This window comes from Arachis duranensis, chromosome 8, assembly GCF_000817695.3.
Source record: "Arachis duranensis cultivar V14167 chromosome 8, aradu.V14167.gnm2.J7QH, whole genome shotgun sequence".
Lineage (NCBI taxonomy): Eukaryota > Viridiplantae > Streptophyta > Magnoliopsida > Fabales > Fabaceae > Arachis > Arachis duranensis.
Genome location: NC_029779.3, coordinates 10,574,826 through 10,602,607, shown reverse-complemented (window position 1 = coordinate 10,602,607; position 27,782 = coordinate 10,574,826). Strand labels below are relative to the sequence as shown.

The following is a 27,782-nucleotide window of genomic DNA, read 5'->3' as shown; positions in this document are numbered from 1 at the left end:
AGTTTCACTTCTAATTAAAAAAAATAAAATTAAAATTTGATCCGGAGATGCTCTAATTTTTCTGTCACAAACATTGTGGTGGGTCCAATAATAATTCTCATTCCCAAAACATGGTTAGTAGTAATTAATACCAACCACTATACTATACATCTTAATTTTCTGAACAAGAACAAATTTTCCATACTGTGACGCCCATCGAAAACTACTAGCAATTTTGACTCAGCAGTCAGCATTATATTTCTGATTCAAGAAGTACTCTGATCCGATCTAGACCAACATCATCGTCATCATTAATTAACAGAAGTTTTTTTTTTTCTTTTCCAGGATGCAAAGGCACTAAAAAGGAAGAGACGGACGAGGGGTATTACAGGGATCCACGAATTTGTGAAACTTACAACATAGTACATTAGATTTTATTTTTAGAGATGATAATAGGATAGGATTCCGTTGAAAGTGGAAACAGGTTCAAAACCTAGGGCTTCATTAGCGGATCTGCTGATGAATAGTATCTTCCGGTAGGTGGATTTTTTTGCCATTACTAACCATGTTTTAATTGATGGTGCAACTTGCACGCATGAATTTACAATAATAATCACTAATGTGATAATAACATTAATAATAGATGACCGAAGTTATCAACTTTACATGTAATCACTCATGAATCTGAACATATAGTTTAGCATAGTTGAAAAAGTGAGTCGGAAGGTCTACAAATTAAAGGCTCTAGTCATAAACGCTTATTCTAAGTTTACATCTTAATAACATTTTATTATAAAATAAACTGATAGAATTATAACTGCATCAAATTGATCTAAGTCAATGAATCAGACCCCAAAAAAATGCGTTCCTTAAATAATAATGGGTGTCGTACATCATCATCATCATCATCATCATCATCAAACCATTACACTTATTACAAGAGCTGTATGATACAAGTTTAGTAATCTAAGATGAGAATTGTCGTATAAAAGTGGAGCCAACGACGAGAAAGAGAGTTATAGAAGGCTTTGGATAATGAATTAAAAGTGATTGTTATGATATTTAAAAGTGTTTGTTTATTTATAAAAAAAAATTAAAAATTAATATTTAATTTTAAAATATAAAAATAAATAATTATTAAATATTTAATTTTTTATAAAAAATAAATTAAACACCAAATTATAAGCACCATAAAATTTAAAAAAATAAAAAATTTGTAGAAGAGATAAAAAATTGGGCAAAATAATAATTAGCAACTGGGCAGCCCAACGTGTTATTTATGACATGCTCCCGTTAAAGCTCAGTAGCTCACATGTTTTTCTCGGACTTCATTATTTTAATTTTGATTTTATTTCAATACGTTCAAAAGCTTGCTCACCTTTTAATATTCCATGTTGGGCCTTTGATATTCCAATTCCAATTGTAATTCGGCCTTTAATTTTCTTATTTGATAATAGAATAACCTAATTAAGAGTAACTGAAAGAAACTATTGAAACTGAAAAGGAATCTTTTTCTCTCTTTATTGCTCTACCAACAAATTCTATCTACCACCATGAGAGGTAGACATTTACGAGTTCATGATTTAGGACATTTTTTAAGGTAAGAGCAAGATCATATACAAAAAAGTGTGAAAAAAGTAAGAAAGGCAGGCAAAAGTAAGGAGTTCTCAAGGGACATGTCCTTAGTCCCCAGAGAAAAGGAATGAATGGTAGGAGATTTTGGAGACCAAGACAATGAGATTCCACAGAAAAAGTTTTTTGTGTCAGCAGTTAAAGGAGAAAAGAATCTCATTGTCATGAAGGAGGATGACAGTTTTTTTTCTTCATCAGACGAAGATACGAACAGAGCAGAAGAGGATCCTGAAGAACCAGAGATCAAGGTTAAAAAGGTTGGAGGATTGTTAATTTTGTTCTCAATGAGGCAACGATGAAAAGCATTAGAGGACTTTGGAGGAAAATCTTGATTGTTAAACTGTTTGGAAGAAAAATCTATCTTCTAGCTCTCATAAGAAGATTGGAAGCCATGTAGGGGAAAGAAAGGAAGCTTGAAAGTTGTTGACTTGAAAAATGAATACTTTATAGTGAAATTCTTCTTCCAAGAGGATCTTGATTTTGCCTTGACTAAAGGACCTTGGAAGATTATGGATCATTACCTAGCCATAAGCTTTTAGAAACTAGATTTTAATCCATTTAAAGTTACTATTAACAAAATAGCAGCATGGATTAGACTTTTAGGACTGACTATTGAATATTATGATGAAAGTATGTTGAAAAAAATTGGTAACGTAATTGGGAGAACACTCAGAATTGACTCTCACACAACTGACAAATGTAGAGGCAAATTTAATTTGCCAGATTATGTGTGAAATTGAATCTTGATGAACCCCTCATTTCACAATACTCAATCAATGGAACTCGCTATTATGTTGAATACGAGGGCCTCTATAATATCTGTTTCTCAAGTGGACTCTTTGGTCATGAAGAAGAAACGTGTCCAAGGAAGCAAATGGAACAACAGCCGACACAGAACCAACCGGCGAACACAGGGGTAGAAGCTGGAAAGACGGTGGAAGAAAGCAATGGAACAGAAGAAAAAAAGGGCAATCCAAAGAAACAAAAATGGAGAAGGGCAAACAAGTAAATTCAGTAGAAGGAGAACCATATGGACCATGGATGGTAGTGCAAAGACCTGTACGAAAAAGGAGTGGGGCGGATGGGAGTAGTGGAAAGAAATTGCAAAAAGGGACAGAGGGTACGAGGTTTACAATATTGGGAGAAGAAGATTCGAATCCTAATGAGGAGGCACAAATGAAAGCAGAAAACGACAAAACAAAAGAAGCACAACCTCAGCCAAATACCATACTGCATAATCAGAAGAAAAACAAAGTCACCCAAAAGAAAAGTACAAGCCCAAAACAGCAAAACTCAAAGCCCAAAAATGTGACTAGTAATACTCAAGGTCCAAAAACCATACCCGACCCTCCCATAATAGTTATTTCCTCGGAGAACCTAACACAGCCAAATAACCAAAATAAAAATGTAGCCTCATCCCTGCCCAACATAAATAGCCAGAACCCAAACAGAAATAATCCCAGGAATATAACATGCAACCCACATGCCAGCCCATGTCTCAATGAGAATAACCAAATACACCAAGACAACACACAGTCCACCCCAGAAATATCACAGTATATTAACATGTCAGACATTTATGTCCCTAAAATAATTCCAATGGAAGCAGAGATGAATGAATCACCTGATCCTAAACCTCATGATATGAACTCTACTGAGAATGATATAATGTTGGAAGCAGTATTGCAATAAGAAAGAGGAAGAGAACTCCCAGAGAGGCAAGGATAAAAGCAAGAAAATGAAGAAAGTGAAAAAAGCAATAGCATGGAAATGGAGGTGAATACAGAAAACTCCCAAAGTGGAGTTGCCAACTTAGCTTAAGAAGAGGTATGTTTTGCTTAAACAACCCTGTTTAATCATGATTATTATGACATAGAACTGTAGGGGTGCGACTAACCAGGCGTTCTGTCGCACTCTAAAGGAATTATCTAGGATTTACCATTCGGACTTAGTAGCTCTTTTAGAAACTAGATGCAGTGGGGACCAAGCCCAGAGGGTAGTTCAGAGATTGGATTTTTCTTATTTTCACGTAAAAGAAGTTAGAGGATTTAGTGGAGGAATTTGGCTTCTTTGGATAGATCCAAACCTGAGCATAAACATAATTCAATCAAAGGAGCAGTTTATATATACAGAAATAAAACAGGGAGGTTTGAACAGGTGATTTTTTACTATAGTTTATGCTAGTCCCCAAGAAAGAGGAAGGAGAAGCTTGTGGACTGATTTAAAGGACATTGCAAAAGGTATGAGTGGAGATTGGATGCTGGTGGGAGACTTCAATGAAATTGCCTACGTGAGTGAGAAGAAGGGGGATAGCAAGAGTGACCTGAATGCTTGCCGGATGTTTAAGAACTGGATTAATGATTGTTCTCTGATCGATTTGAGTTTTGTGGGCACAAAGTTCACCTGGAGGGGACCACAATGGGAAGGTCATGAGAGGGTTTTCAAGAGGTTAGAGAGGGCACTAGTGAATGCGAATTGGAGAATAAGATTTTCAGAGGCTAGAGTTGACATTTTGCCGCGCACCAACTCTGACCACCACCCTATCTTATTTAACACTCAACCAAGAGAAGACAACAGAAAAGAATGCCCGTTTTGTTTTGAGGCCATGTGGAACCTTCACTCGGAATTTAAAAATTTTGTAAAACAAAACTGGGAAAGGTAGCTAACCTTGCTACCATCCTTGGGGAATTTCACTAATAAGCTAAAAACGTGGAACAGAAAAACTTTTGGGCATGTTGGAAAACTGAAGAAAAGACTTATGAATAGAATTAGAGGAATACAATGTGCTACCAGCTATGGTAACAACCTTTTTCTAAACAGATTGGAGAAAGAGCTATAGAAGGAACTAGAGGAGATCCTGGACAGAGAAGAAGTTATGTGGCTCCAAAAGTCAAGAGAACAGTGGATAGTTAAAGGCAATCGAAACACAAAGTACTATCACACTCACATCAACATCAGAAGGCGTAGAAATAAGATTCTCAAATTGCAGGATTGTCATGGCAATTGGCTAGAGAATGAAAAAGATCTTATCATTCATACCATTAATTTTTTTAAAGACTTGTACAATGATGATCCAGCAGCACATCACCACCTATACACTAATAAATTGTACCCAAAACTTGAAGATAAACTAAAACAGAGCATGTATAATACACCTACTGCTACGAGATAAGGAAGGCTATTTTTAGCATAGGTTCTTTGAAGGTCTCGGACAGTGATGGTTACCCAGCCATGTTCTATAAAGAATACTGGGAAGAGATTCATGATAGTGTGGAGAAGATGGTTTGGCAGATTTGGAGAAATCCAGATGAGATAAAGAATTTGAACCAAACTCTAATTGCATTGATCCCTAAGGTTCAAGTTCCATAATTTATATCCCAGTTTAGGACTATTGCTCTAGTGAAAAGATTAAAACTGACTCTTGAAGAGCAAATTGCACCATTCCAGTCCAGTTTTGTGCCAAGGAGAAGGATTCAAGACAATATCTTAATTGCAAAGGAACTTACCCACTCAATAAAAAGGATGAAGGGAAAAAAAAGGGTTCATGGCCATAAAATTTGATTTTGAAAAAGCCTATGATAGGCTTAGATGGGGATTCTTGGAGGATTTTTTAAAGGAGTTCGGACTACTAGATTAATTTATAGCTATGGTTATGGCGTGTGTCTCATCGGTTTCGTATGATGTTATTTGGAATGGAAGTAGAACTCAAAGTTTCAACCGTATGAAGGGCCTAAGACAAGGGATCCAATATCCCTTTATCTTTTTGTTATAGCTATGGATAAACTATCGCAACTTATTGAAGATAGAGTGGAAGAAGGAAGATGGTTACCTTTGAGAATCAAGAATCAGGGACTGACCATATCCCACCTTTTGTTCGCTGATGACCTCCTTATCTTTGCAGAAGTCACAGTGGATCAAATTAAAAATGTGATGGTGACTATGGAGAAATTCTGCAATGTTTCAGGATTAAAAATCAATCCCACTAAAATAATAGTAATTTTCTCTAATAATGCATAACAGAACATAAAAAATTAGATAAAAAATATGTGCGATTATCAAGAAAAACCATGTTTAGGGAGGTATTTAGAGGCTTTGGTCAATAACAACAGAGCCAGTAAGAAAAAATTTAAAAATGTCATAGAGAGAGTTCAATCGAAGCTAAAAGGATGGAAGGCGCAGTGCCTATCCCTAACCGGAAGGATCATACTAGTAAAATCTATGCTTAGACCCATTGCTAACTTTGAGATGCAGCATGACAGAGTTCCCAAAGGAACCTGCCTTGAAATTCAAAAGGCACAAAGAAGATTTATTCGGAGGAAGATTTAGGACCAAAGAAGAATGCATCATGTGAATTGGAAGACACTTTGTTTTCCTAAACAGCAAGGAGGGCCTGGTTTCAAGAAACTGAAAACAGTTAACATAGCATTCTTGTTGAAGATTATTTGGCATTTAATTACAGAATCTAATTCTTTATGGTCACAGCTTCTGCTAAGCAAATATGAAAAGAGAAGATATAGGTAATATAAGCATGACTAGCAAAAAGAGTGACTCACCTCTATGGAGAGAACTCTCAAAACTATGGCAAATCATGAGAGGGAGTTTAGAACAGGTGATAAGGAATGGACGAAAGACTGACTTCAAAGAAAATGTATGAATTAAAGGAGAAGGTCCCTTGAGAATACAGGCTACTTGTCAAATCCCACAAAATCTGAGTAATAGGATGGTTAAAGACTTTGTGAATGAGGAAGGAGAGTGGAACATTTCCTTACTTATAAAGTTTCTTCCTGAAACAACAATCCAAAAAATCAGGACCATGCCAACACCAAGAGATGATTTAGGAGAGGATAGCATTGGATGGAGACACACATCTAATGGGATCTTTTCGATTGCATCGGCTTATAAAGATTTAGAGCAGGTAAATGCAACAGGGGAGGCTAAATAGAAAAAAATATGGTCTTGGAAAGGGCCAGAAAGAATTCGAATATTCATTTGGAGAGTTGCTCAAGGCAGAATTTTAACTACAAAAAAAACCAAAATTCTAGGGACAAACCCAAATTGTATCAACTGCTCAAATTCTGAAGAAAGTATTATATATGCCCTGTGGGACTGCCCAAGAGCAGAAGCCATTTGGATCCAGCTCCTCAGTCCTAGTGCGATTAATGTCTTCTTCAACCTACAACTTCAGCAATGGATTGAATTCAATTTGCAGAACAACATAGAAAGGTCATCAGATTTCGATTGAATCGATGTTTTCTTGGTTAGATGTTGGATGATCTGGAACTAGAGAAATAAGGAACTATTTTTTTCTCCATTTACCAGACCCCAAAATACAGCTGAAATGATCAAAAATACTATTCACATGAACAAAAAAACGTTTAAAAAACAAGATATTATTAAGCCTACCTTAAGATGGACTAGCCGTAGAACAATGTGGGAAGCTCCACCACAAGGGTGGATAAAGCTTAATATAGATGGATCGGTCCAGGAGATGGAAAGCAAGGCTGGGTGTGGCAGATTGATTCGAACCAACACAGAAGAATGGGTTGGAGGCTTATGGGCAAATGTGAAAAATTGCAGTGTGTTTCAGGCGGAATTATGGGGTGTGATTAATGGCATTAGAACGGCTTGGGAATTGGAGATGAGAAGAATGATAATTCGAAATGGATTTTTTGGAAGTTTTTCAATGTATTTATGAACAACAGGAGAGAAGCACACAATTTAACTCCATGATAAACGAACATTATTGAGATGTAAAAAAAAATCTATGGGAACTAAAGTTCATACATGTGAATAGAAAAGCCAATAAGTGTTCAGATTGGTTGGCAAAAGAGAGTGTCAAAAGAGGAAAAGGAGTTGAATTCATAAATTTTCTATCGAAGAAATTGATCCCTTTGCTGCACGAAGATACTAAGGGAGTTGTAACTCCTATTTTGATAAGTAAATAGTTTGGTTGCTGGGCCCAAACTCTGGTTGTATTCCAAAAAAAAAAAGTAACTGAAATTTTAGTTGAATGGCGAAATATAGTATCTTTTAATATGATCCACATAAATTCAAACCTTAATAGTAGTAGTCAAGTAGCTGATAAAACTGTTAAATATACATATGAGTAAATAGTGTACACAAATTTATAATATCTTAGATTGAGGAAAAAAATTAATTAAGAGATATTTAAACCTCTAAACTTTACAATTAATTTTTTTCCTCATATTTGAGGAATTAAAAATTTTAGTTTCTACCAAAAAATTATAATATGTGAAAATGAGACTAAATGAGTTCATATCTTATTGCATAAAAAAGTACAATAATTTCATTTTATTCGATTTCAATTCACATCCTCTTATTTATTTTAGTTTTTATAATTAGTGTATATAACACTACTGTAAAACATAGTATTGTTAATAATAAAAAATTAATTATTTGTATAATATTTTAAATAATTTTAGTTAAATCTAAATAATATTTATTTTTTATTATATTATATTAGACAAAAATATCTAACCACAATTTATATTAATACTAATGTAATTTTAATTAAAATTAATTTACAAAAACACATTAATTTAACCAATGTATATAATTCTAGATACAACAATCATCCTATGTATATATCAAAATCAGTTATCAAAACTAATTATTAATATAAAATAAGATAAAAAACATAGATAAAAGAAATAGCATCCAATAATACATGAATATCTTAAAACCGAAAACATTACATGCATGTCTTGGTTTTTCAATGTTTATATGTAAATCGAAATCACCTAATTCGGTTTACTATGAATTGGGGCCTCACTTTTCTTTTTTCAGAAAGTGTTGGAAAAAGAGGAAAAGAATGTGTGAAAATGTAATTCGAAATGACAAAAATTTGAATTGTATATATAGGTATAGAAGTAGTAAATTAAACTCCCCCAATTCGATTTATTACGGATTGGAATTCAAAGTCTCCTGTTTCGATTTAGCAGAAATTTACTTCATTCCAACATTTTTTCCTACTAATTCAAAATTGTATGTGTCTATTTACCTTTTTGCATACTATATTGAATCTTATTGATTTAATTTATTATGAGAAGTTCTAAATTGAATTTTCCTGATTCAATTTACATAGAAACACTAATAACACATTGATTGTGTACTAAAAATATAAAACCTTTTTTGTACATAAATAATTTTAAGAATGACCTACAAACATGGTCAAATAAGAGTCAAGTTCCTCGTAAAGGTATTGGGTAAAAGGATGGAACCCAAAAGAACACTTTGAGGAGTTGAATTTCTATTTGGCGGGAACTAAATTGGTGGAAGTGTATTAGTTGAATTTGGAGTGTAAAGTGTGTCATCTAGTTGAAAGAAAACTAAACTAGATGTCCCTTTACTAATATCACATGTCATGAGCTTTAGTTTAACTTGTGGAAATCAGCTTCTTCCATTGAATAGTTGAAAAGACTTGAAGTGACGAGAATACCTAAAAATATTTGGGGTAAAAGGAGTAAATCAAATATCAGACTATAACCATTGGACAATAAACTTCCTTTTCAAAATGGTTTTACACTATAAAAGAACCTCAACCCACATCTTTAAAAGACAGACCTTTTTTATTTCTGAAACTGAGAAGTTAAAAAACCCATCTTTTTCTCACCCAAAATTCCTCTCATTGTCTTCATTTCATTCATCACCTTCACGAGTAAAAACTGGCATTCGGGTGTTCCACCAGAACACTCAATAACCATTAACCAGCCCCTGTCCACTTTAAACAAAGCTCATTCATCCTCTTGTGACATTAGTGGAGGTCTCAACACTTGTTCTCCACCTCTATTTCTCATCATTAGTTCTTGTATTGCTTATTTGTCATTAATAGAAGTGTTTTCCTCACAAGTATACTTACCCTGAATCTCTCATCTTAGCCTTTTTTTTACACTTAATCTATTTTCCACAAAACTCACCTAAATCACTTGGCGACTCCACTGGGGAGGAACACTTCGACGTGATGGCTGAGTCTAGTAATACTTATTATGGGCAGAATCAACTACCTAGACGATGCTCAATAACCCTTCAACCTCAACTTGAGATCACCTCAAGATGAGGACGGGCACAACCAAGAAGAAGAACACATGGAGCAGCAGAATCTAGGTGCAGGAGGAGAAGGAGCTCATGCCTACGCGAATTTCTTCACACCCCATGCTGGAGGTACCACTGGCATGCACACTTATGTAACCATTCGAGGTATAGAACCCCCTCACCGCCTCCATTCGTGAATCAGGAGAATATGGAGGAAGACGAGAATACCCCAGTTACTCATAGGGAGTTGGCACGTATTCTAAAGGGCAAAGGAGAAGCAAGTGAACCCACTTAGGAGATAAGTCCACCATTCGGGCATCATATTTTGGCAAAACCATACTCTAAGGGATACTAACCACTTGCCTTTCATAAATTTGATGGTACCAAAAGTGTCAAATAACACATCCTGTCATTCTTGGACGATCTCGGGGTGTTCAGGAACCACCAGGAGCTCAAGATCAAGGAGTTCTCAAAATTACTGACAGGAAGGGTGTTCAACTGGTATTGCAAGTTGAAAGCTAATAACATCAACACCTGTGAGCAATTAGTAACGGAGTTCTGTAACAAGTTCCTAGAAGAGGAACCCTCTATGCACATCATGGACCTGGGGAGAGTGAAACAGAGACAAGGAGAAGGATTGGTTGCATTCATCAAGAGATACAGAGATCAAGCTTTACTTTGTATAGACATTCTCCTAGAGCCACAATTGGTGTACGTGTGTATTAGAAATATGGAAGATGGATCCCAAATTTATCTTTCTATAAGCAACATAAACACTTTCTCTGAGCTCTTAAAAAGAGCATCTGACATAACCGAGGCAATGAAGTGCAATGGAAGGAGATCTAAAGAAGTTTCCCTCTGGAGGTGTGTGCCGCTGATGGCAGGGGTAGAAGGAGTTCCTATTCTAGGGGTGCTAAGAGAAATAGTCCTCCACCCCCGCTAACTCTCTCCAAAGCTCAGGCCATGGTTGTCGTAAATGGATAGAACATTAAACCCCAGAACAGATAGAGAGCCACCAACACCTGAAGACTTGAGAGACCCAAAATATTGCATGGTGCATCAAAATAAGAACCATGGGTTGACTGATTGTTATGTGGAGAGGACAATGTTTCATAGGGAAGTGATGGAAGGGAAGATACTCGTAAATGGAGAACAAAACCAAGAAGGTGTAAAAATCACTCCTTTTTCTCAAAATGATGTTGGAATGATAGGCGTTGAAGGAGAGGTAATGCTAACAGAGGTTGTAGATGAAGCAGAAGAGATGGTCACTATGGAGGAGTCCTTGGATGAAGATACATTAACAAGAGGTCTTTTGAAGTCTCGAGGTTGTAGAATCATGTTCAACCAACTTGGCTTGGAACCCCACATTCAGCAAGAGGTGGCTAGAGCTCTAATAAGAGTCATTTAGAAGCATGAAAAAAGCTTTGGGGGTGTCAACGCTCCGCTCACAAGATTAGCAAAGGCCCATGCAAACGCCCTGGTATTTCGGGAACCTGACTCATTCAATGGGGAGTTCTACCATAACAAACCATTGTACATAGAAGCAGTGGTAGGAGGCATGAAGGTCAGAAGGGCCTTGGTGGATGCTGGCTCAGGGGTAAATATCATACCCACTCATATATTTCTAGAATTGGGAGGTTATGCTGATCAGATAAGGCCTACTCAAGTAGGGCTCAATTCTTTTAATCGGGTGGGTGTGAAATCTAGAGGATGTGTTAATGCTGTCTCAGAAGTTGGCCCCATAAAGACCAATAATAAGTTTTATGTGGTGGATGGAATTGAAGCTCTAGCTACCACATCCTACTGGGACGTCTATGGATTCATTTACATCGGTGCATTCCTTCAAGTTGGCATCAATGCATAAAGTCTAGCTGGAGAGGGAAGGATATTAGCATCTTAGCCACTGTAACACCCTTTGATGCAGGAGAAGCACATTTAGTGGATGCGAGTTTTTATGAAGAGCTTGCATTACCAGGGGTCAAAAGATAAGGCCTGTGTGGGAATACGCCATCGAAACACCCAAACAAAAGGCAGTACGAAAGAACACCCTGATGGAGGAAGCACCAAAAGAAAGCACCAAAAAACAAGCAACAACAATCGAAGACCTAGGGCTTCGTAAGGAAATTCTCCCAGGTGGAGGATATAGGTGGTGTATCCTATAGGAACTTGGGAGTCCAGTGGAGGAAAATTATCATAACTCCCCTGGCCTTGACATCCTAAGTGTACAAGAGAAAGAATATATGCAAAGCAACATAGGAAATGCCCCTCTCCAACTCCAAAATGAAGCAAAGCAGAAGGAGGAAGAATTGGAAGAGATTAATTTAGGGACTGAATAACACCCGAGGCCTTTGTTCATGTGCAAAGCTCTAGGGGAGAAGGAGAAAAGGGATTTGATAGCGCTATTAACAGAGTTCAGAGATGTGTTCGCTTGAAACTATGATGAAATGCCGGGGTTAGACCCAAACCTAGTAACCCACAATTTAGCTGTGAGGAAAGGAGCAACTCCTGTCTAGCAAACTCCTAGAAAATTCTCTAATGAAATAGAAGCTCAAGTAAAGAAAGAAATTGAAAAGTTACTTGCAACCAAATTCGTCAAACCAATACAACACCCCTCTTGGTTAGCCAACATAGTACCAGTAAAAAAGAAAAATAGACAGATCTGGTGTTAGGTGGATTTTAGAGATCTAAACAAAGCTTTTTCTAAGGATGATTTTCCTCTACCAAATATTGATAGAATGGTAGATGCTACAGCTGGATTTGAAAGGTTCTCCTTTATGGATGGATTTAGCGGGTACAACCAAACTAGAATGGCTTCGGGAGATGAAGAAAAGACAGCATTTTGAACACCCGTAGGTAATTTTTACTATACTGTCATGCCTTTTGGCCTAAAGAATGTTGGAGCAACCTACCAAAGAACCATGACTGCTATATTCCATGACATAATGCATGACTTTGTGGAAGACTATGTAGACGATTTGGTTGTCAAGTCAACATCCGAGAAGCAACACACGGAACACCTCAGAGTTGTATTCACTAGATGCAGAAAGTATAAACTCAAGATGAACACCATGAAATGTGCCTTCGGGGTGTCATCTAGAAAGTTCCTGGGATTCAAAGTCCACAAAGGAGGCATTTCAGCTGGCGAGGATAAGATTAAAGCTGTCCAAGACATGGAACCCCCGAAAGACATCAAGGGACTTCAGAAGTTCATAGGCAAGCTGGGTTACATTCGAAGGTTCATACCAGCATTAGGGGAGCTCTTAGGACCACTAAGACCTTTGTTGAAAGAGAAGAACACCTTTAAGTGGGAACAACACCACCAAGATGTAATGAACAAGATCAAGGACGTTCACACATCTACTCACACCATGACTTCCCCTCAACCTGGTGCACCATTGAAGGTATACTTAGTAGTAGGAGAAGAAGCAGTTAGCGGCTTGATTGCACAAGAAGGTAAAGGCAAAGAGAAATCCATCGCCTATGTCAGTAGAGCCATGAAAGGGCCAGAACAAAGATACTCCTTACCAGAGAAATATTGCCTCGCCCTGATGTACATCTCATAAAGATACCGACACTACTTCCAAGCACACCAAGTAGAAGTTGTGTCAAAAAATGAAGGCCTCCCATTTTTAATCGAAAAGCCAATGTTAACCGGAAGAATGAGTCGTTGGGCACTCCTATTAAGCGAATACGATGTGAAATTGGTAACACCTACTACCATTAAGAACCAAGCTTTAGCTGACCTCTTGTCAATATGTCCTGAAAAAGCAACGATTAAAGAGTTGTCGGATCAGATTCCAAGAACAATAGAGACTGTGCATGCTTGCAATGAAGAGGAAACATGGACCCTCATGTTTGATAGAACACCCTCGAATCCTCAAGGAGGGGCAGGAGTCGTCCTTACAGACTCCCATGGAAGAAATCTGTTCTTCATGTTTCGATTGGATTTCTCTTGCACCAACAATGAGGCAGAGTATGAAACAGTAATGCTTGGTTTAAAGATGACTCAAGAAGTTGGTATCAAGAAACTCCATGTCAAAGGAGACTCCAACCTAATAATACAACAAATCCAAGGAGGGTACGACATGAAGAAAAGAAGTCTGGCCTTATGTAGAGAGCAAGTGTGGCGCATGATAAAGGTATTTGATAAGATCTCATTTGAACATGTACCCCGAACAGAAAACAAGCATGTGGATGCTTTAGCAACATTGGGGAGTAGTGTCACTATTCAAAATGGACAACATACTTTAGAACACCGGGTAGTTGAAAGTTCTGCCAAAGAAGAAAGGATGTCCGTAGAAGGAAAAATCAATGATTGGCAAATGCCTATACATGAACAGATCAGAACACTCACATCACCAAAGAAACAAGAGGATTTTGTCTCCTCAATGGGAAAATGTTCAAAAAAAGCAATAATGGACTCCTCATGAAATGTGTAGGGGAAGAAGAAGCGAAAGAAAAAGCATAACAACTGCATGGAGCCACTTGCGGAGAAGAGGGCCCTGATTTGTACCGAAGGCTCCAGAGGTGGGGTATTTATTGGCCAAAAATGAAGTCTCATTGTGATGAATTACAAGCTTACTGCAAGGCTTGTCAATAAACAAAAGAAAGTACGTAGATATGTAATGTTCACAATTAGCAACAACCTATTATAGAGTACTTTGATGCTGGAGTTTTTTCTTCAAAAAAATAGAAGCTGAGAGATTGAAGAAGAGATCATAACGCTACTTCTTGCAGAAAAGTGAGTTGTTCAAAAAGAGTTTTACCGGAGAGATGCTAAAATGCGTTCGAGATAAAGAAAAAGATAAAGTCTTGGAAGAAGTCCATCAAGGAGTATATGGAAGACACCAAGGAGGAAGGGCGTTGTGGTATGAACTAATCTGGATCGGTTATTATTGGCTAAAAATGAAGGAAGATGCAATCAACTGGGCCAAGAGGTGTCCGCAGTGTCAAAAGCATGTAAACTTGATACATGCGCCAAGCGTGCAGAAGAACAGTCTCAAAACATCATACCCATTCCATACATGGGTGGTCCGATCAACCCCTCATCAATGGGAAAGAAATGGATTCTAGTTGTAACAGAAAGTTTCACCAAGTGGGTGGAGGCTGTGGCCGTCAGGGAAGCAAATGCTGAAGCAGTAGTGAGATTTATCAAAGAAAATATAATATGTAGGTTCGGGCTGCCAAGCGTTCTAGTGTCCGACAATAGAACCTACTTTGTTAACCAGAGTGTGGGGTGTTCTTGAACAGTACCAAATCAAACATCACAAGTCTTCCCCCTACTACTCGCAAGGCAATGGTCAGGCAGAGGCTACTAACAAGAGCCTTTTAAAAATACTCACAAAGATGGTGACCGATGTCCATAAAGATTGGAGTGAATACCTACTACTTGCTCTTTGGGCTTACAGAACAACTAGACATGGAACAACTGGAGTAACACCCTTCTCGTTGATTTACGGGGTTGAAGTTGTACTGCCAGCAGAGATTGGAGTACCCACCGCCAGGATGTTGTTAGACGAAGCAAGGGATCGTGAAGTTGAGTTGAAAGAATTGAAAGAAAAAAGAGAAGTTGTGGGAAGCAAGATGGAAGAATACCACCGGAGACTAGCATTAGCTTATGACAAGCATGTTCGGCCCAGGGTGTTCCTAGAGGGTGATCTAGTACTAAAATTAGTAGACGCAGTAATGAGGAAGATGTCTTTGCCAAAATAGGCTCCCAAATGGGAGGGTCCTTACATAGTTACATTGTTTCTGAAATACACCCCAACAGACACTGTATCCTACTGGACCCAGATCATGGAACAACCACTAGCCCCATCAATTTCAAGTATGTCAAGAAGTAATATGCCTAATTTTAGCTTTAGTAGTTAGAATTTCAATTTCAAAAGACTTCTTTATCAAGAGCCAATGTTTATGTTATATTATTCTGCAAGCATCCTGCAATGCATGAAAAAATTGTATTAGCAATCATACACTCAAAAGTTGTGAATGATGCATCTTAAGAAATTTGCAGTATAAAATATTTCTAAAAAGTGAAGTGTCCTACCCTCTAAGCTTTTTAAAAAAAAAGAGAGAGCATAAATAGGGGAAGAAAATACTAGGTACCTTCATTTTTTTTGGCCTAAAAAAAAGATTAAAAAATAGCTGTAGATAATCCTGCTCTTCTTAAAAGCATGCCCTCCCCCAGCACAAAAAAAAAGTGTATCCAAATAAAATGATCACACAAGCAGGTACAGAAAAATAAAACCCCTGGAGGAGTATGCATAGTATCAAAAAAAGGGGGAAGCATAACACCCAAAAAGAGGTGTACAATGAAAATGATAGAAGCAGTAGGACAAAAAAATACTTTGTCAAAGTGTTACATATTTTACAAAATAAAGTGTTGAAAAACTATCACAGCTTCAAAATATCACTGTAAAAAATCACAGAAGAAGCAGCCTCCTTATGCTTGGCTAATTGCTCTCGCTCCAGGTTGACGCTGGCTAGCCTAGATTCCATGGTGTTCAAATCAGATATAAACTTGTTAACCTTTTCTTGAAGAGTAGAAATATCATAAGAGAGAACGTGATACTCTTTTGACAATAATCCTTTTCTAGCAAGATCAGGTACCCCAAGTGGAGGCTCCAATTTAGTAGAAAGGTTCTCAAGCCAATGACCACTAAATTTAAATAACTTAAGGTTATTTAGATGATTTTCTACTATATCCCGATGAGCACCCCACAAGTCTGCAAGGGAGTGTGAAGTAAAGAAATTCCATGCGTCTAGGAAAGCTTGATACCCAAGCTTCTTGAAAAGACAGTTTAGGTCACTTGGAAGCATGAAGGAAGGAGCCCAGGATGCAATCTCAGATAACAAATTCTTCGCATCACCATCAAAATACTCAAACTCATCACAGACAGAAACTGAAAAGCAAAACAAACAAATAAGAAAACATTTTTTTCCATAAAAAAACCTACAAAATGCTGGCACACCTGACAAATGAAAAGAAATACAATGGGACACACCAGAAGAAGCACTAGTTGAGGGTTCCTTCGTGATATTAGAAGTGCTTGAAGCTTGGAAAGTGGACTCAGAAACAATATGAGAAGCTGATAAATAAAAAAAGATACAAACATACACACAAACAGCATCAACAAAATCATGTATGCGAATCTCAAAAAAAATATAAATAAAAAAAAGAAGAAGTGGAGTAAAGCAGTTGTACCTAGACCAGAAAATACCATTCGGATGGAAGTAACATCACTTCTAGTAGGATTCCCTTGGCAGGTAACACTCGGCTCAATGTCAACATTGCTCTTAAAATTTGCTATTGCTCGTGGGCCATCTCGAACAACATCTTGGGTAGTACCTTCGTCAGGGACGTTGCCAACAACAAATGAATTAGGCTGACCCTTTCTTGAGAGCTCTCATCGCTTACATTTACTGGATCAGAAGATGCATTTGAAATTGTTTTCATTTTACCCAAAAGACAATGAGACCTACGCTTCACAGCACTTCTAGATAAGCTAACCATTGGACAATAGACTTCCTTTTCAAAATAGTTTTATACTATAAAAGGACCTCAACCCACCTCTTTAAAAGACAGACCTTTTTTATTTCTGAAGTTGAGAAGCTAAAAAACCCATCTTTTTCTCTCCCAAAATTTCTCTCATTGTTCTTCATTTCATTCATCACCTTCACGAGTAAAAACTGGCATTCGGGTATTCCACCAAAACACTCGACAACCATTAACCAGCCCCTGTCCACTTTAAACAAAGCTCATTCATCTTCTTGTGACATTAGTGGAGGTCTCAACACTTGTTCTCTACCTCTATTTCTCATCATTAGTTCTTGTATTGCTTATTTTTCATTAATAGAAGTATTTTTCTCACAAGTATACTTATCCTGAATCTTTCATCTTAATCATTTTTTTATACTTAGGTTTAGTTTGGTAAAGCTTTTACTTTTCAAAAGTAGTTTACAAAAGTTAACTTTTAAAAGATAACTTTTTAAAAGTTGTAGCATTTATTTTTGGTAAATCAAATAAAAAATAGCTTTTAATAAACATAAACAACATCAATTGTGTTTGGTAAAATAGCTTTTAAAATTTAAAAATGCTATAATAGACATAAATGCAAATATTAAATTTAAAAATTAGTTAACAAATGAGGTTATATTAGACTTTTAAATTTTGAAAAGCACAAGCCAACTTTAAAAAGCTCTATCTTAGGTGCTTTCAAAAGTACCTCGATCTTTTAAAAACTGCAAGTACAAGCACATAATTTTTTTATTTACCAAACACAAAATAAAGAGTTTGAGATTTTAAAAAGCACAAACACTTCTTCAAAAAGCTTTACCAAACCAAATCTTAATCTATTTTTCACAAAACTCACCCAAATCAAACATGCAAGTAACATTTTCGATTTCAAGACATTTATGTAATATTAGATGTCATTTCTTTTATTCATGTGTTTTACTTTTATCCTATAAAATATATGTTGAAAGAGTTTAAAATATACATTAATAATGAGATAAACATATATATAATATATATAATAACTAATTTTAGTGTATAAATAATATTTTTATTTTAAATATTATACGTAATAAAATTTCAAAAGGTTGGAAAAGAAATTCATCAGATAAAAAATTGAAAAATGGTAGAAGATTGTATGCTCATCATGGATGGGTTACGTTGAAGTTAGTTAGATGAAATGAACGCGGTAATTTAATTCTACAACTACGGTTAGTAGTCAAATCCCAAATCAAATGTGATCTGTATGTTGACCCCACAAAAAAATCTGAGCTGTATGTTTTAAACACCGGGAAAAGTATTTAATAAAACAAGAAAAATTAAATAAAGTCTTCGCTTTGCTAATAACAGATGGAAGTAGCTAATAAAAGCCTATATATATATATAAACAGGCACCACCAATATTTGGGTTTCCATGCATTCGTTCACCTCTCTTTGTGGACGTTGTTACTCTTACACGTATTCTCTTCTACCTCCCTCTCTTTCTTTCTTTCTTTTTCTCCTTCTTCTCATGGTGCAAGCTTCCTGCGTCGTTGGCTTAGATTCCCTTCGTAAATTATGCAAAGCCTACAAATCAATCTTCAAAAGATGGTTACGTCGTAAGAAGCAACGATTTTCATCCTCAACGAGAAAATACAACCAAGAATCTCACAACCATCTTCATCATCAGGTAATCACACAAATAGGGTTATCAAATATATGATGATATATTAATATTAATACATAAAGATTTAGTTTAGCAATATGTTACCAAAATGTCTTCATAATAATCTAGGTTTTCCATGATTAATTAGCTCCATTTTGCAGCTGATTTAATATAAAAATTCATGTGTAGTTATCTTTGTCTAAAACTAATAGTAAAAAATTATTACATTATAATTTAGTCAAATATTAAATTATTTAACTGACTCTCAATAATTAATTTTATACAAGACAATTGCACGTGAATTCCTTGATTTAGAAATAGACCCGTCAATGAAAAATCTATTTTGATCCTTGCAACAGAAACATTTTGATGAAGCTAGCCAAGCGGGTGCCTCCTTCAACGGAAACAATGACAATTTCAGATCTAATAACGACGATGGTTCTAGAAACAACAATAATGGTCCATCAACGAGTTCAAGAAGATTATCAAGCTTGCATTCACGAAGACATAGGGCTAGCAGAAGCTGTGAATCCATACCCGCATCACTGTTATGGAGCAAAAATGGCAGCGGTTGCAACAGTTTCAACCTACCGCCGCGTTCATCGTCTGCGATGCTAAAACCGCAACCCATCGAGATGACGGTTGAGTGCACCCTTGAGGAGTTGTGCCATGGATGCATTAAGAAGTTCAAGATCAAAAGAGATGTCATCACTCCTAATGGGTTAGTATTTGTATTTCTTGTTTCCAATCTTTCCTCCTCTTTCTAATTTTTAGCAGAGAAGTGTTAGCAGTAGATTTTGTGATTTGTAGTTATCAATTAATTATCATTAGTATGGTATGCGATTATATTTAATGATGTGGAATTACTCATTTTTCTTTTGCTAGTTAAGTGATTGCAAGATTTTAATAAAAATACTTGCCCTATTTGATATTCGCAACAATCAATTAGTTTTACATGAAAATAACTGTACTTGAGTAATTAACTTAAATTTGTTAGGAAGTAACTCCATGATAAAAGACTATATAATTTATTAAGAAAATTTCCTTAGTTTAATGAAAGCAACAAAATGTTAGTTCTAATAAAATAAAAAATTATATTTAAACAACCAAAAAAAAAAATTATAATGTGAATTTCACTTGTTCATTTTTTTCTTTGCAGAATCTATATATCATATGTAACAATTGTAACATTCAATGGTTTTAACTACTTAACACTTCAAGAACTTCTAAAATGCAGTTAAAATAATAACTAGAGTTGGAACTATAAAGCATGTAACGAGTTTTACCACTTTGATAATTTATCGAATAAATCCTATCCCTCATAAATGATAAATCCTCTTGATTTTGATGGTGTGTATAGGGAAATGTCTCAAGAAGAAGAGATCATAACGTTAAATGTGGAGCCAGGATGGAGAACTGGTACAAAAATTACATTTGAAAGTTCCGGAAATGTTAGAGCTGGTTTATACCGAGAAGACGTAATATTTTCTATATGGGAGAAAAAGCACCAATTATTCCGAAGAGAAGGTGATGATTTGGAATTGGTGCTTGAAATTCCCTTGGTAAAAGCACTCAGTGGAGGCATAATACCGATCCCATTATTGGGGGGAGAAGAGATGAACGTGAGTTTTGAAGAAGATATCATATTCCCTGGTTTTGAGAAAGTAATCTCTGGCCAGGGCATGCCAATTTTCAATGATCCAGACAAGAGAGGAGACTTGAGAATTAAGTTTCTTGTTGAGTTTCCAACATATCTCACTGATCAACAACGGGCTGAGGTTGTTAGCATATTACAAGAGTAGTCTTCATTCTCAATAGCAGTTGGAGTTTTTTTTTATTATTATTTTTTTATTCATTTTCATTCATTCATTTTATTTATTTATTTGTTTGTTTATCCGTATTATTGAATAGATTAAGTTTTCATTCATCAGGTAGGTTAAGATTTGAGAATGAGAAAGATGTACATTTGTAACGTTGCAGATTAATTGTTAATTAAAGTTGTAGAAAAGAAACCAATTTAATTTATCTGCTTGCATTGTTTACAATTTCAATTTTGATTATGGTCAAGTTCATGCTATCTCAAGAGTTCTGAAAAACACAAAAGAAATATTTGCTATCTCAAGCACAAGCCTTGCTTATTGATTTTCTCATTAAACAAAACAAAGAAAAGAATATCACACATTCTTAGTACACAAGGAGGCGAATTAGAAATAAAGTAAAAAAAAAAAAAAAAACGTTAATATGAGACACAATTTATGGAACAAATTAAGCCTTGGAGGACCATCCCAAAAGAGCACCAATGATGCTAAGAATACCACCACTAACGAGTGCCTTCATCACCCTCTGTTTTGTTTCTGTGTATGGTGGATACCTTAGTGATGCGTCTCCACCAAAACCACGATAAAGAACTGCTTTCTTGTGAGTAAACGCTTCAAAGGAGAACCTTCCATGGTATGAACCTGTTCCACTGTCTCCTACTCCCCCAAATGGCAACGTGGGAACAATAAGCTGCACCAGGAAAAGATAACAAAACAGAGATGAACAATATTCTCACTTCATATTAATATTAATATTTGCATATTTTAGGAATACATAGAAATGATTATAAATATTCTTCATATATGGATGCATCCTCAATCTTCTTAGCTGAGATGCTTAAATATTTTGGGGGAGTGAAACATAAACATTTTATGAGAATGATCTTTAGAAACATTATTAGAAGGTTATATTATATCATGATTCTTCTTCATTTAAAATGGAAATAAGGGTAACCCTCCAACTCTGAATGGTTATTTAGTTCTTAGCACACACACACATGCAAGCTCATGCATTGATTGAAAAGATTATAAAGAAAAAAGACAAATGAACATTACATGTAAGGCAATGTCATTGACAAGCATGCCCCCTGCAGAAACATTCTTCACAAACTGCTCCTTCAGCTTCTTGTTGTTTGTAAATATATATGCAGCCAGAGGCTTTGTTCTTGAATTGATCAGATCAAAACTTTCTTCCAATTTATTCACCTGTTACCCAAAAATCATGTATCATCATTATTGATCTTCCAAAGCAGCACATATCAATCACTATTGCAGATTGATAACAAATTGCAAAAACAATGCCATATAAAACAGTTATTTAGGTGCCTTGATTAAATTATTTCTACCGTGATGATGGGAAGCAATGGACCAAATATCTCCTCACCCATGATCAGAGAATCATGTGGAACATCCAATAGTAAAGTGGGAGAAATCCGCCTGAAATTAAAGTGATACAAGAGAATGATGGTGTCAATATATAGTACAATTTCACAGATGCTATGAAGTTAGTAAAAATGCAAAATGGGTACTTACAATTTGCTTTCATCCTTTTCACCTCCATGAATAATCTTGTCGGAAACCTTCTCATCGTCCAAGAGCTTCGCTACGCGAGCAAAGTGGTTGTGATTCACAATTCTGGATATATCTTTTGATTCCAACGGATTCTTCCCAAAGAAGTTCTCCAACTCAGTCTTCAGAGATTCCACCTAGAAATAAGAAGCACAAAAACACAATAAGCTATGAGAATATCATCCTAAATCATCATTCTAAACCTCCATCTAAGTTTTAAACGATGAATATTTTGGTTTCTCTTTTATTATTTCAAGATAATAAAAGCATTCGAATAATACTTTATTTCGAAAGAATAAATCATACCAACTTGGGAGCAAAGTCTTTTGTTGTAATAACATAATCAGGAGAAACACAAGCTTGTCCATTGTTGAGTCCCCACTTGCCAGAAATTAAGCGTCTAGCTGCTACCTAGTAAGATACAAATTAAGTTTGAGTCAAGAATGAGATTCAAGAAGGCCTAAATGATAGAATGTTACTGAAGAAAGATCAAAATCATGGCCATTGGTCAATACCTGTAAATTGACATCTGAATCAACAACTGCTGGACATTTTCCTCCAAGCTCCAGAACAACAGGTGTAAGGTGTTTTGCAGCAGCAGTCATGACTATGCGTCCCACTCTTCCATTACCTACAAATTCAAGAATTGATTATGACTTTTTATCTATGCAGAAACTCGGATACTGCAACATTCTTACTTCATCCAAGGAAACTGGAATAATGACAGGGGAGAAATGAAGAACCTGTGTAGAAAATCTTGTCCCACTTTTGATCCAAGAGTGCACTTGTTTCATCAACTGCTCCTTCAACAACTCTAACACATGAGTTATCCATGTACTCTGCTAACAGTTTAGCCATCAATGATGAAGTTGCTGGAGCAATCTCTGATGGTTTTAGAACCACAGCATTACCAGCTGCAATGGCTCCAACCACTGGATCAAGAGACAGCACTGGAAAAAAGAAGATAAAATATATAAGTAATATGTAATCGTCATATAGGTTGTTAGGATCAAACATATCAAACAAGTTCAACTGAATAATAACTTACAAATTGGATAGTTCCATGCAGAAATGACCAGCACAACCCCAAGTGGTTCAGGTACTATTTCAGCTGAAGAAGGAAATGTTGATATTGAAGTTTTGACCTGAATTAAAAAGGAGAAAGGAAATTCATGTCATAAATTAAATAAACTGTGTAACCAATAAGGCATATTAATAGCATATTAATAATCAGTATCCATGTCAATTCTGATGTGCTAATGAGGCAAAATACCTTCTCTGGCTTCATCCATTGTTTCAATTCCTTCAATATGACTTCACATGAGTTTTTAAACATTCCAATCTGAAAAAATAATCAGGGAAATTAGGATTTTCCTCCACATTTGTTTCTGTCAAGAGTTTCAAAATATGTTTGCTTTAGTAGCAACTGTCACAAGTTGAAGCTAACATTTAACAAAGATTTTAGCATCTTGATTACAATAGATTATTGTCCTTTTCCAATTACTGCAAAATCACACGTGTTATTTGTGTAAAAACTCACAGGACATATTCGTATGAATATTATAGAAAAATCCATCCTCTAGTTTGTCATGGTTTTACCTAGGGATGTCAATGGGGCAGGGCGGGCGGGGAATGCCTTCTTGCTCCCCATCCCCGCCCTCAGATTTGCTCCTCATCCCCATCTCCATTTCCCGCCGTGAGGGAATATTGCTTCCCATCTCCATTTTCCACGGGGATCCATTCCCCGTGGGACCCATTCCCCATCTACATAATAGTTATAACTAATTATTAATTTCCATATGAATAGAGCTGCAAGTATCTATCTTATACAAAAACTGCAAGAATTTATACAAAAAATCTAAATGACACGATGATGACTTCTTTCGAAATGACACAAGAGGAGAGACGCAAGGACGAGCCAAAGGACAAAGCAGTGGACGATGTGGGAGACGCGGCAACAGAGAGGAGAATGAACACGACAGCTAAATTACAAAAAGGAACGCCGCAAATAGAAATTATGACGCGGTAAGGGTGATGACACAGTAAGGTGTGACGATGCGGTGAGAAGGGTGGCTGCAGAGAGATTTGATGGAGTATGGACAGCGTTAGGAATCTCTGAATTGAAGAAGGGTTATGTAAATAAAGATTAGGAGTTTTGAGTTTCTATATATGTGTGTAAGAAATGACTAAAAAACATATACGAGAAATAAACTATTAAGGATAATTTAAAAAATTCATAAATTTCAGGGAATAGCGGGGACAGGGTGGGGATCTCCGCTCGGGTCCCCGCATCTGCTTCGGGGAATTTTGTCCCATCTCCATCCCCGCGAGAAAAATTCCCCACAAGCGGATTCTCATTCGGGGCAGTCCTTACAGGAATTCCCGTTGGAAAGTTTTGACATCCCTAGTTTTATCTTTATATTAAAATAAAAATAATATTTTAAAATAAAAAAAAACCCTTATCGTGAAGGGTTGACCGAAGTGCTAAAACTCGATCAGGCCACACGCTTACAAATACTCAAATAAGCATTAAGCAACATACAATTTAACAAAAATCCAAAAAATTATTACAGGCTGGGCTTTAGAATTATTAATTTGCTCAAATTTATTTGTTTGCAACTTGATTGGGTTGACAAATTAAACCAATTTCTTATTAAACTGATGGACTAGTTAGTCACTGTTGGACTTGAACCAGAGAACAGACTTTATATTTTGGACGTTTAGCTATCAAATGTATATTGGATTTAGCTAAAAAAAAATCTCTTTTTGGATTTCTAAGTTAGAAAGAATTAGAATATTTTTGAATTAACGAAGGTAAGATAGAATTAATGAGATTCACATCATACACTGATTTGATTTCTGATGTTTCAACTGCATTGCTGTCATCTTCAGATTGAACTCCAGACACTTAAAGATTTAGTCTAGAATTAATATGAACGTATATGAATTAAAAAATTTTGACTTAACACAGTCATATACTTGATCAAATCATCAACCCTCAAAAGAAAAGCTATTGAAATAATGCTTTAATAATGCGGAACATTTATTAATATAGTATATCCTGAAAAGTGAATTTTATAGTACTTATAATTTGGTGTTTATTTTTTTGTCTAATTTATTTTTTATAATAATTTTTGAATATTTAATAATTATTTATTTTTATATTTTTAAAATTAAATATTAATTTTTAATCTTTTTTAATAAATTAGACAAACACTTTTATACATCATAATAATTATTATTCTGAAGAGTAATCATGATTATACTTTAACTTTAAGAAAGCATATTTTAAAAAAAATAAGATACGTATATTTATAATTTTGTCAATTCTTAATTTTATATATTTGCCAAGATTTTTTCCTTGTAATTTCAGTTTCTAATAATACATACATCGTGCCTGAAATTTATAGTAATATATTTAAAATAGTTATAACTAACATGAATTAAGCCGGTAAAAGTGATTTTATTTCTTTATTTATTTATTTTTGAGTAGAATATACAAGATATATTAAGTGGAAGAGTCATTTATTGCAAATCTAACATTCATGCATCGACAATGGAATATTTTAACTACGGTTTCGCTACGTTACCAACAGCATATCTGCTAACTTCTGTCAACTCTTATTTATAATTGTGTTTTATGGAAGTGTGTTCATAGATGTGTCTAATAAAAATATCTTTTTTATAACTGTGTTTAATAGAAATGTCTTTATAGATATATTTTTTGGATGTGTCTCTTTATATATGTGTTTAAAATATATTAATTATTAGACACATCTACGAACACACTCCTATAAAACATAAATATAAATAAGAGTTGGCAGAAGTTGGCAGATAATATATTGGTACCCTATATTTTTCCTTTTAACTAAATAATACACACGCAGACAAATATCATTCAAGAACTGAGATTTCATCTTCTACCAACTAGAGACCAATGATTATTTAATTTAGAGAAATGCTAGAGACAGTAATTTTAGTATTTTGTAATTATTAATTGACTATTAATAATATTTTTAATAGTATAAAATTATATTTAATGATAAAAAATCATTCATTTTTTTTATGGTTAAGTGGCTGACTAAATTTTTCCTTTAATTTATTCTCTTCCCTATCTCAATTCAAAAAGCATGAACAACACTTCCCAAATTTTAATTAAAGAGGAGGAGGGGGACTAGAATGCAAAAAATAGAAGTTTCAGAAGTAAGTAGAAAAAATTAAAAATAGAATTTTAATTTTAGTATGTTTACAGTGTAAAGTATGTACAGTATGTACTGTTACTAATTAAATGTAGGTATGAAATTATTTTATAAAGATACACTGTTGAAAGAAAATTGAGATAAAGGGGGAGAGAGAGGAAAGTGAAAAGATTGACCTCGTAGACGACGGTTTCGAGCGGTGGCTTGGCGAGGTCGGAGAGAAGAGCATCGATGATCTGTTTCTCGTTGTCAGTCACCATCTTCAGCAGTGCCTTCACCTGCGACACTCTCCACTCGTAGCTTCTAGTCTTTCCAGAACGGAAGCTCCCTCTCAGCTCCTTCATCACCATCGACGCCGCTTCTCCGTCAAACACAACCTTCTTCTGCAACGACTCCATATTCAACGGTCGATCTCTTTTCTTTTGTTTTCAATTTGATTTAATTTCGCTGACGTCAGAAGAAATAGAGTTGTTTCTTAAATCTGTTGGGAGAGAAGTGGCGTGGTAAGGACTCGAATTTATAGGGTGAAGACGTGAACGTTATGTCTTATAGTTTTGGCGGTGGCCGGTGACGATGGTCAGAACGTGTGGCGTTACACACGCAAAATCTTTTTTGGCCTCTCCGCTGTATTTTAAAATGCTTTTATATATTTAAAGATAAGATGGAAATAAATTTGATTTGTGATTTGAACACTTGCATCATGTTAACGTAAGAGTGCGCTAATCAAAACATTATTATGCCATGTAAGTCAAATTATCTCTAGATTATCTAATTGACAAGGTGTTATGTGATGATTTGTACAAATATATAGTAATGTATTCACATGTTAGGGAATATAATGCATTTAGTTTGACCTATTTTCATTAAGTATCTCAAAAACGTCAAAATTTAATTGGACGTTAGTATAAATTTTTATTACAGTTATATATTAGTGAATAATAAATATTTTAATTTATTATTAGAAAAAATAGTTTATATACAAAATAAATTTAGAAGAAAAAAATATTTGTAAACTTAGTTTGATTATGTCTTCCATTTAGATACTTCTTCAATCATTGATTAAATTGTAAACTCTACCTAATTTATTTATTTCATGTTTTTCATCCTTAAATTTAAATTGATATTTTAAAATAGGGAGGTTTCTGGTGGCTATATTCTTTTGGTGGCTAAGGTGGCCAAGCTCAATAAACCAATTTGAAATTGACATATGTTACATTTAAAGAAAGTGGATGTAGGCTTTAACCCTTCTAACCATGATAACTCTACTAATAATCCAAGAAAAATAAAATATTTCAACTCTAAATTATAGTAATTAGAGAAGTTTTATTGTGGTATTAGTTTTGATGATTAAAAATGGTAAAAATTTGACTTATAAA

At 35.3% G+C, this 27,782-nt stretch overlaps 2 protein-coding genes across 2 annotated transcripts; one reads left to right on the top strand and one right to left on the bottom strand.

The window, feature by feature from the left end:
* Window positions 1–19,424: 19,424 nt before the first annotated feature.
* Window positions 19,425–20,640, top strand: LOC107460679 (uncharacterized). The gene is made up of 2 exons (XM_021128749.2): window positions 19,425–19,542; window positions 20,182–20,640. Exons 1-2 carry the CDS (start codon window positions 19,433–19,435, stop codon window positions 20,621–20,623), a joined length of 552 nt encoding a protein of 183 aa, XP_020984408.1. The 5' UTR covers window positions 19,425–19,432; the 3' UTR covers window positions 20,624–20,640.
* Window positions 20,641–20,837: 197 nt separating this feature from the next.
* On the bottom strand, window positions 20,838–27,025 carry LOC107460705 (aldehyde dehydrogenase family 3 member H1). Its single transcript, XM_016079090.3, has 10 exons — window positions 26,583–27,025; window positions 23,481–23,549; window positions 23,256–23,352; window positions 22,951–23,157; window positions 22,723–22,838; window positions 22,514–22,618; window positions 22,172–22,344; window positions 21,985–22,075; window positions 21,695–21,844; window positions 20,838–21,329 (listed from the first exon to the last, which is right to left on the bottom strand). The coding sequence occupies exons 1-10, from the start codon at window positions 26,802–26,804 to the stop codon at window positions 21,087–21,089; spliced, it is 1,473 nt and encodes a 490-aa protein (XP_015934576.1). The 5' UTR covers window positions 26,805–27,025; the 3' UTR covers window positions 20,838–21,086.
* Window positions 27,026–27,782: the final 757 nt, after the last annotated feature.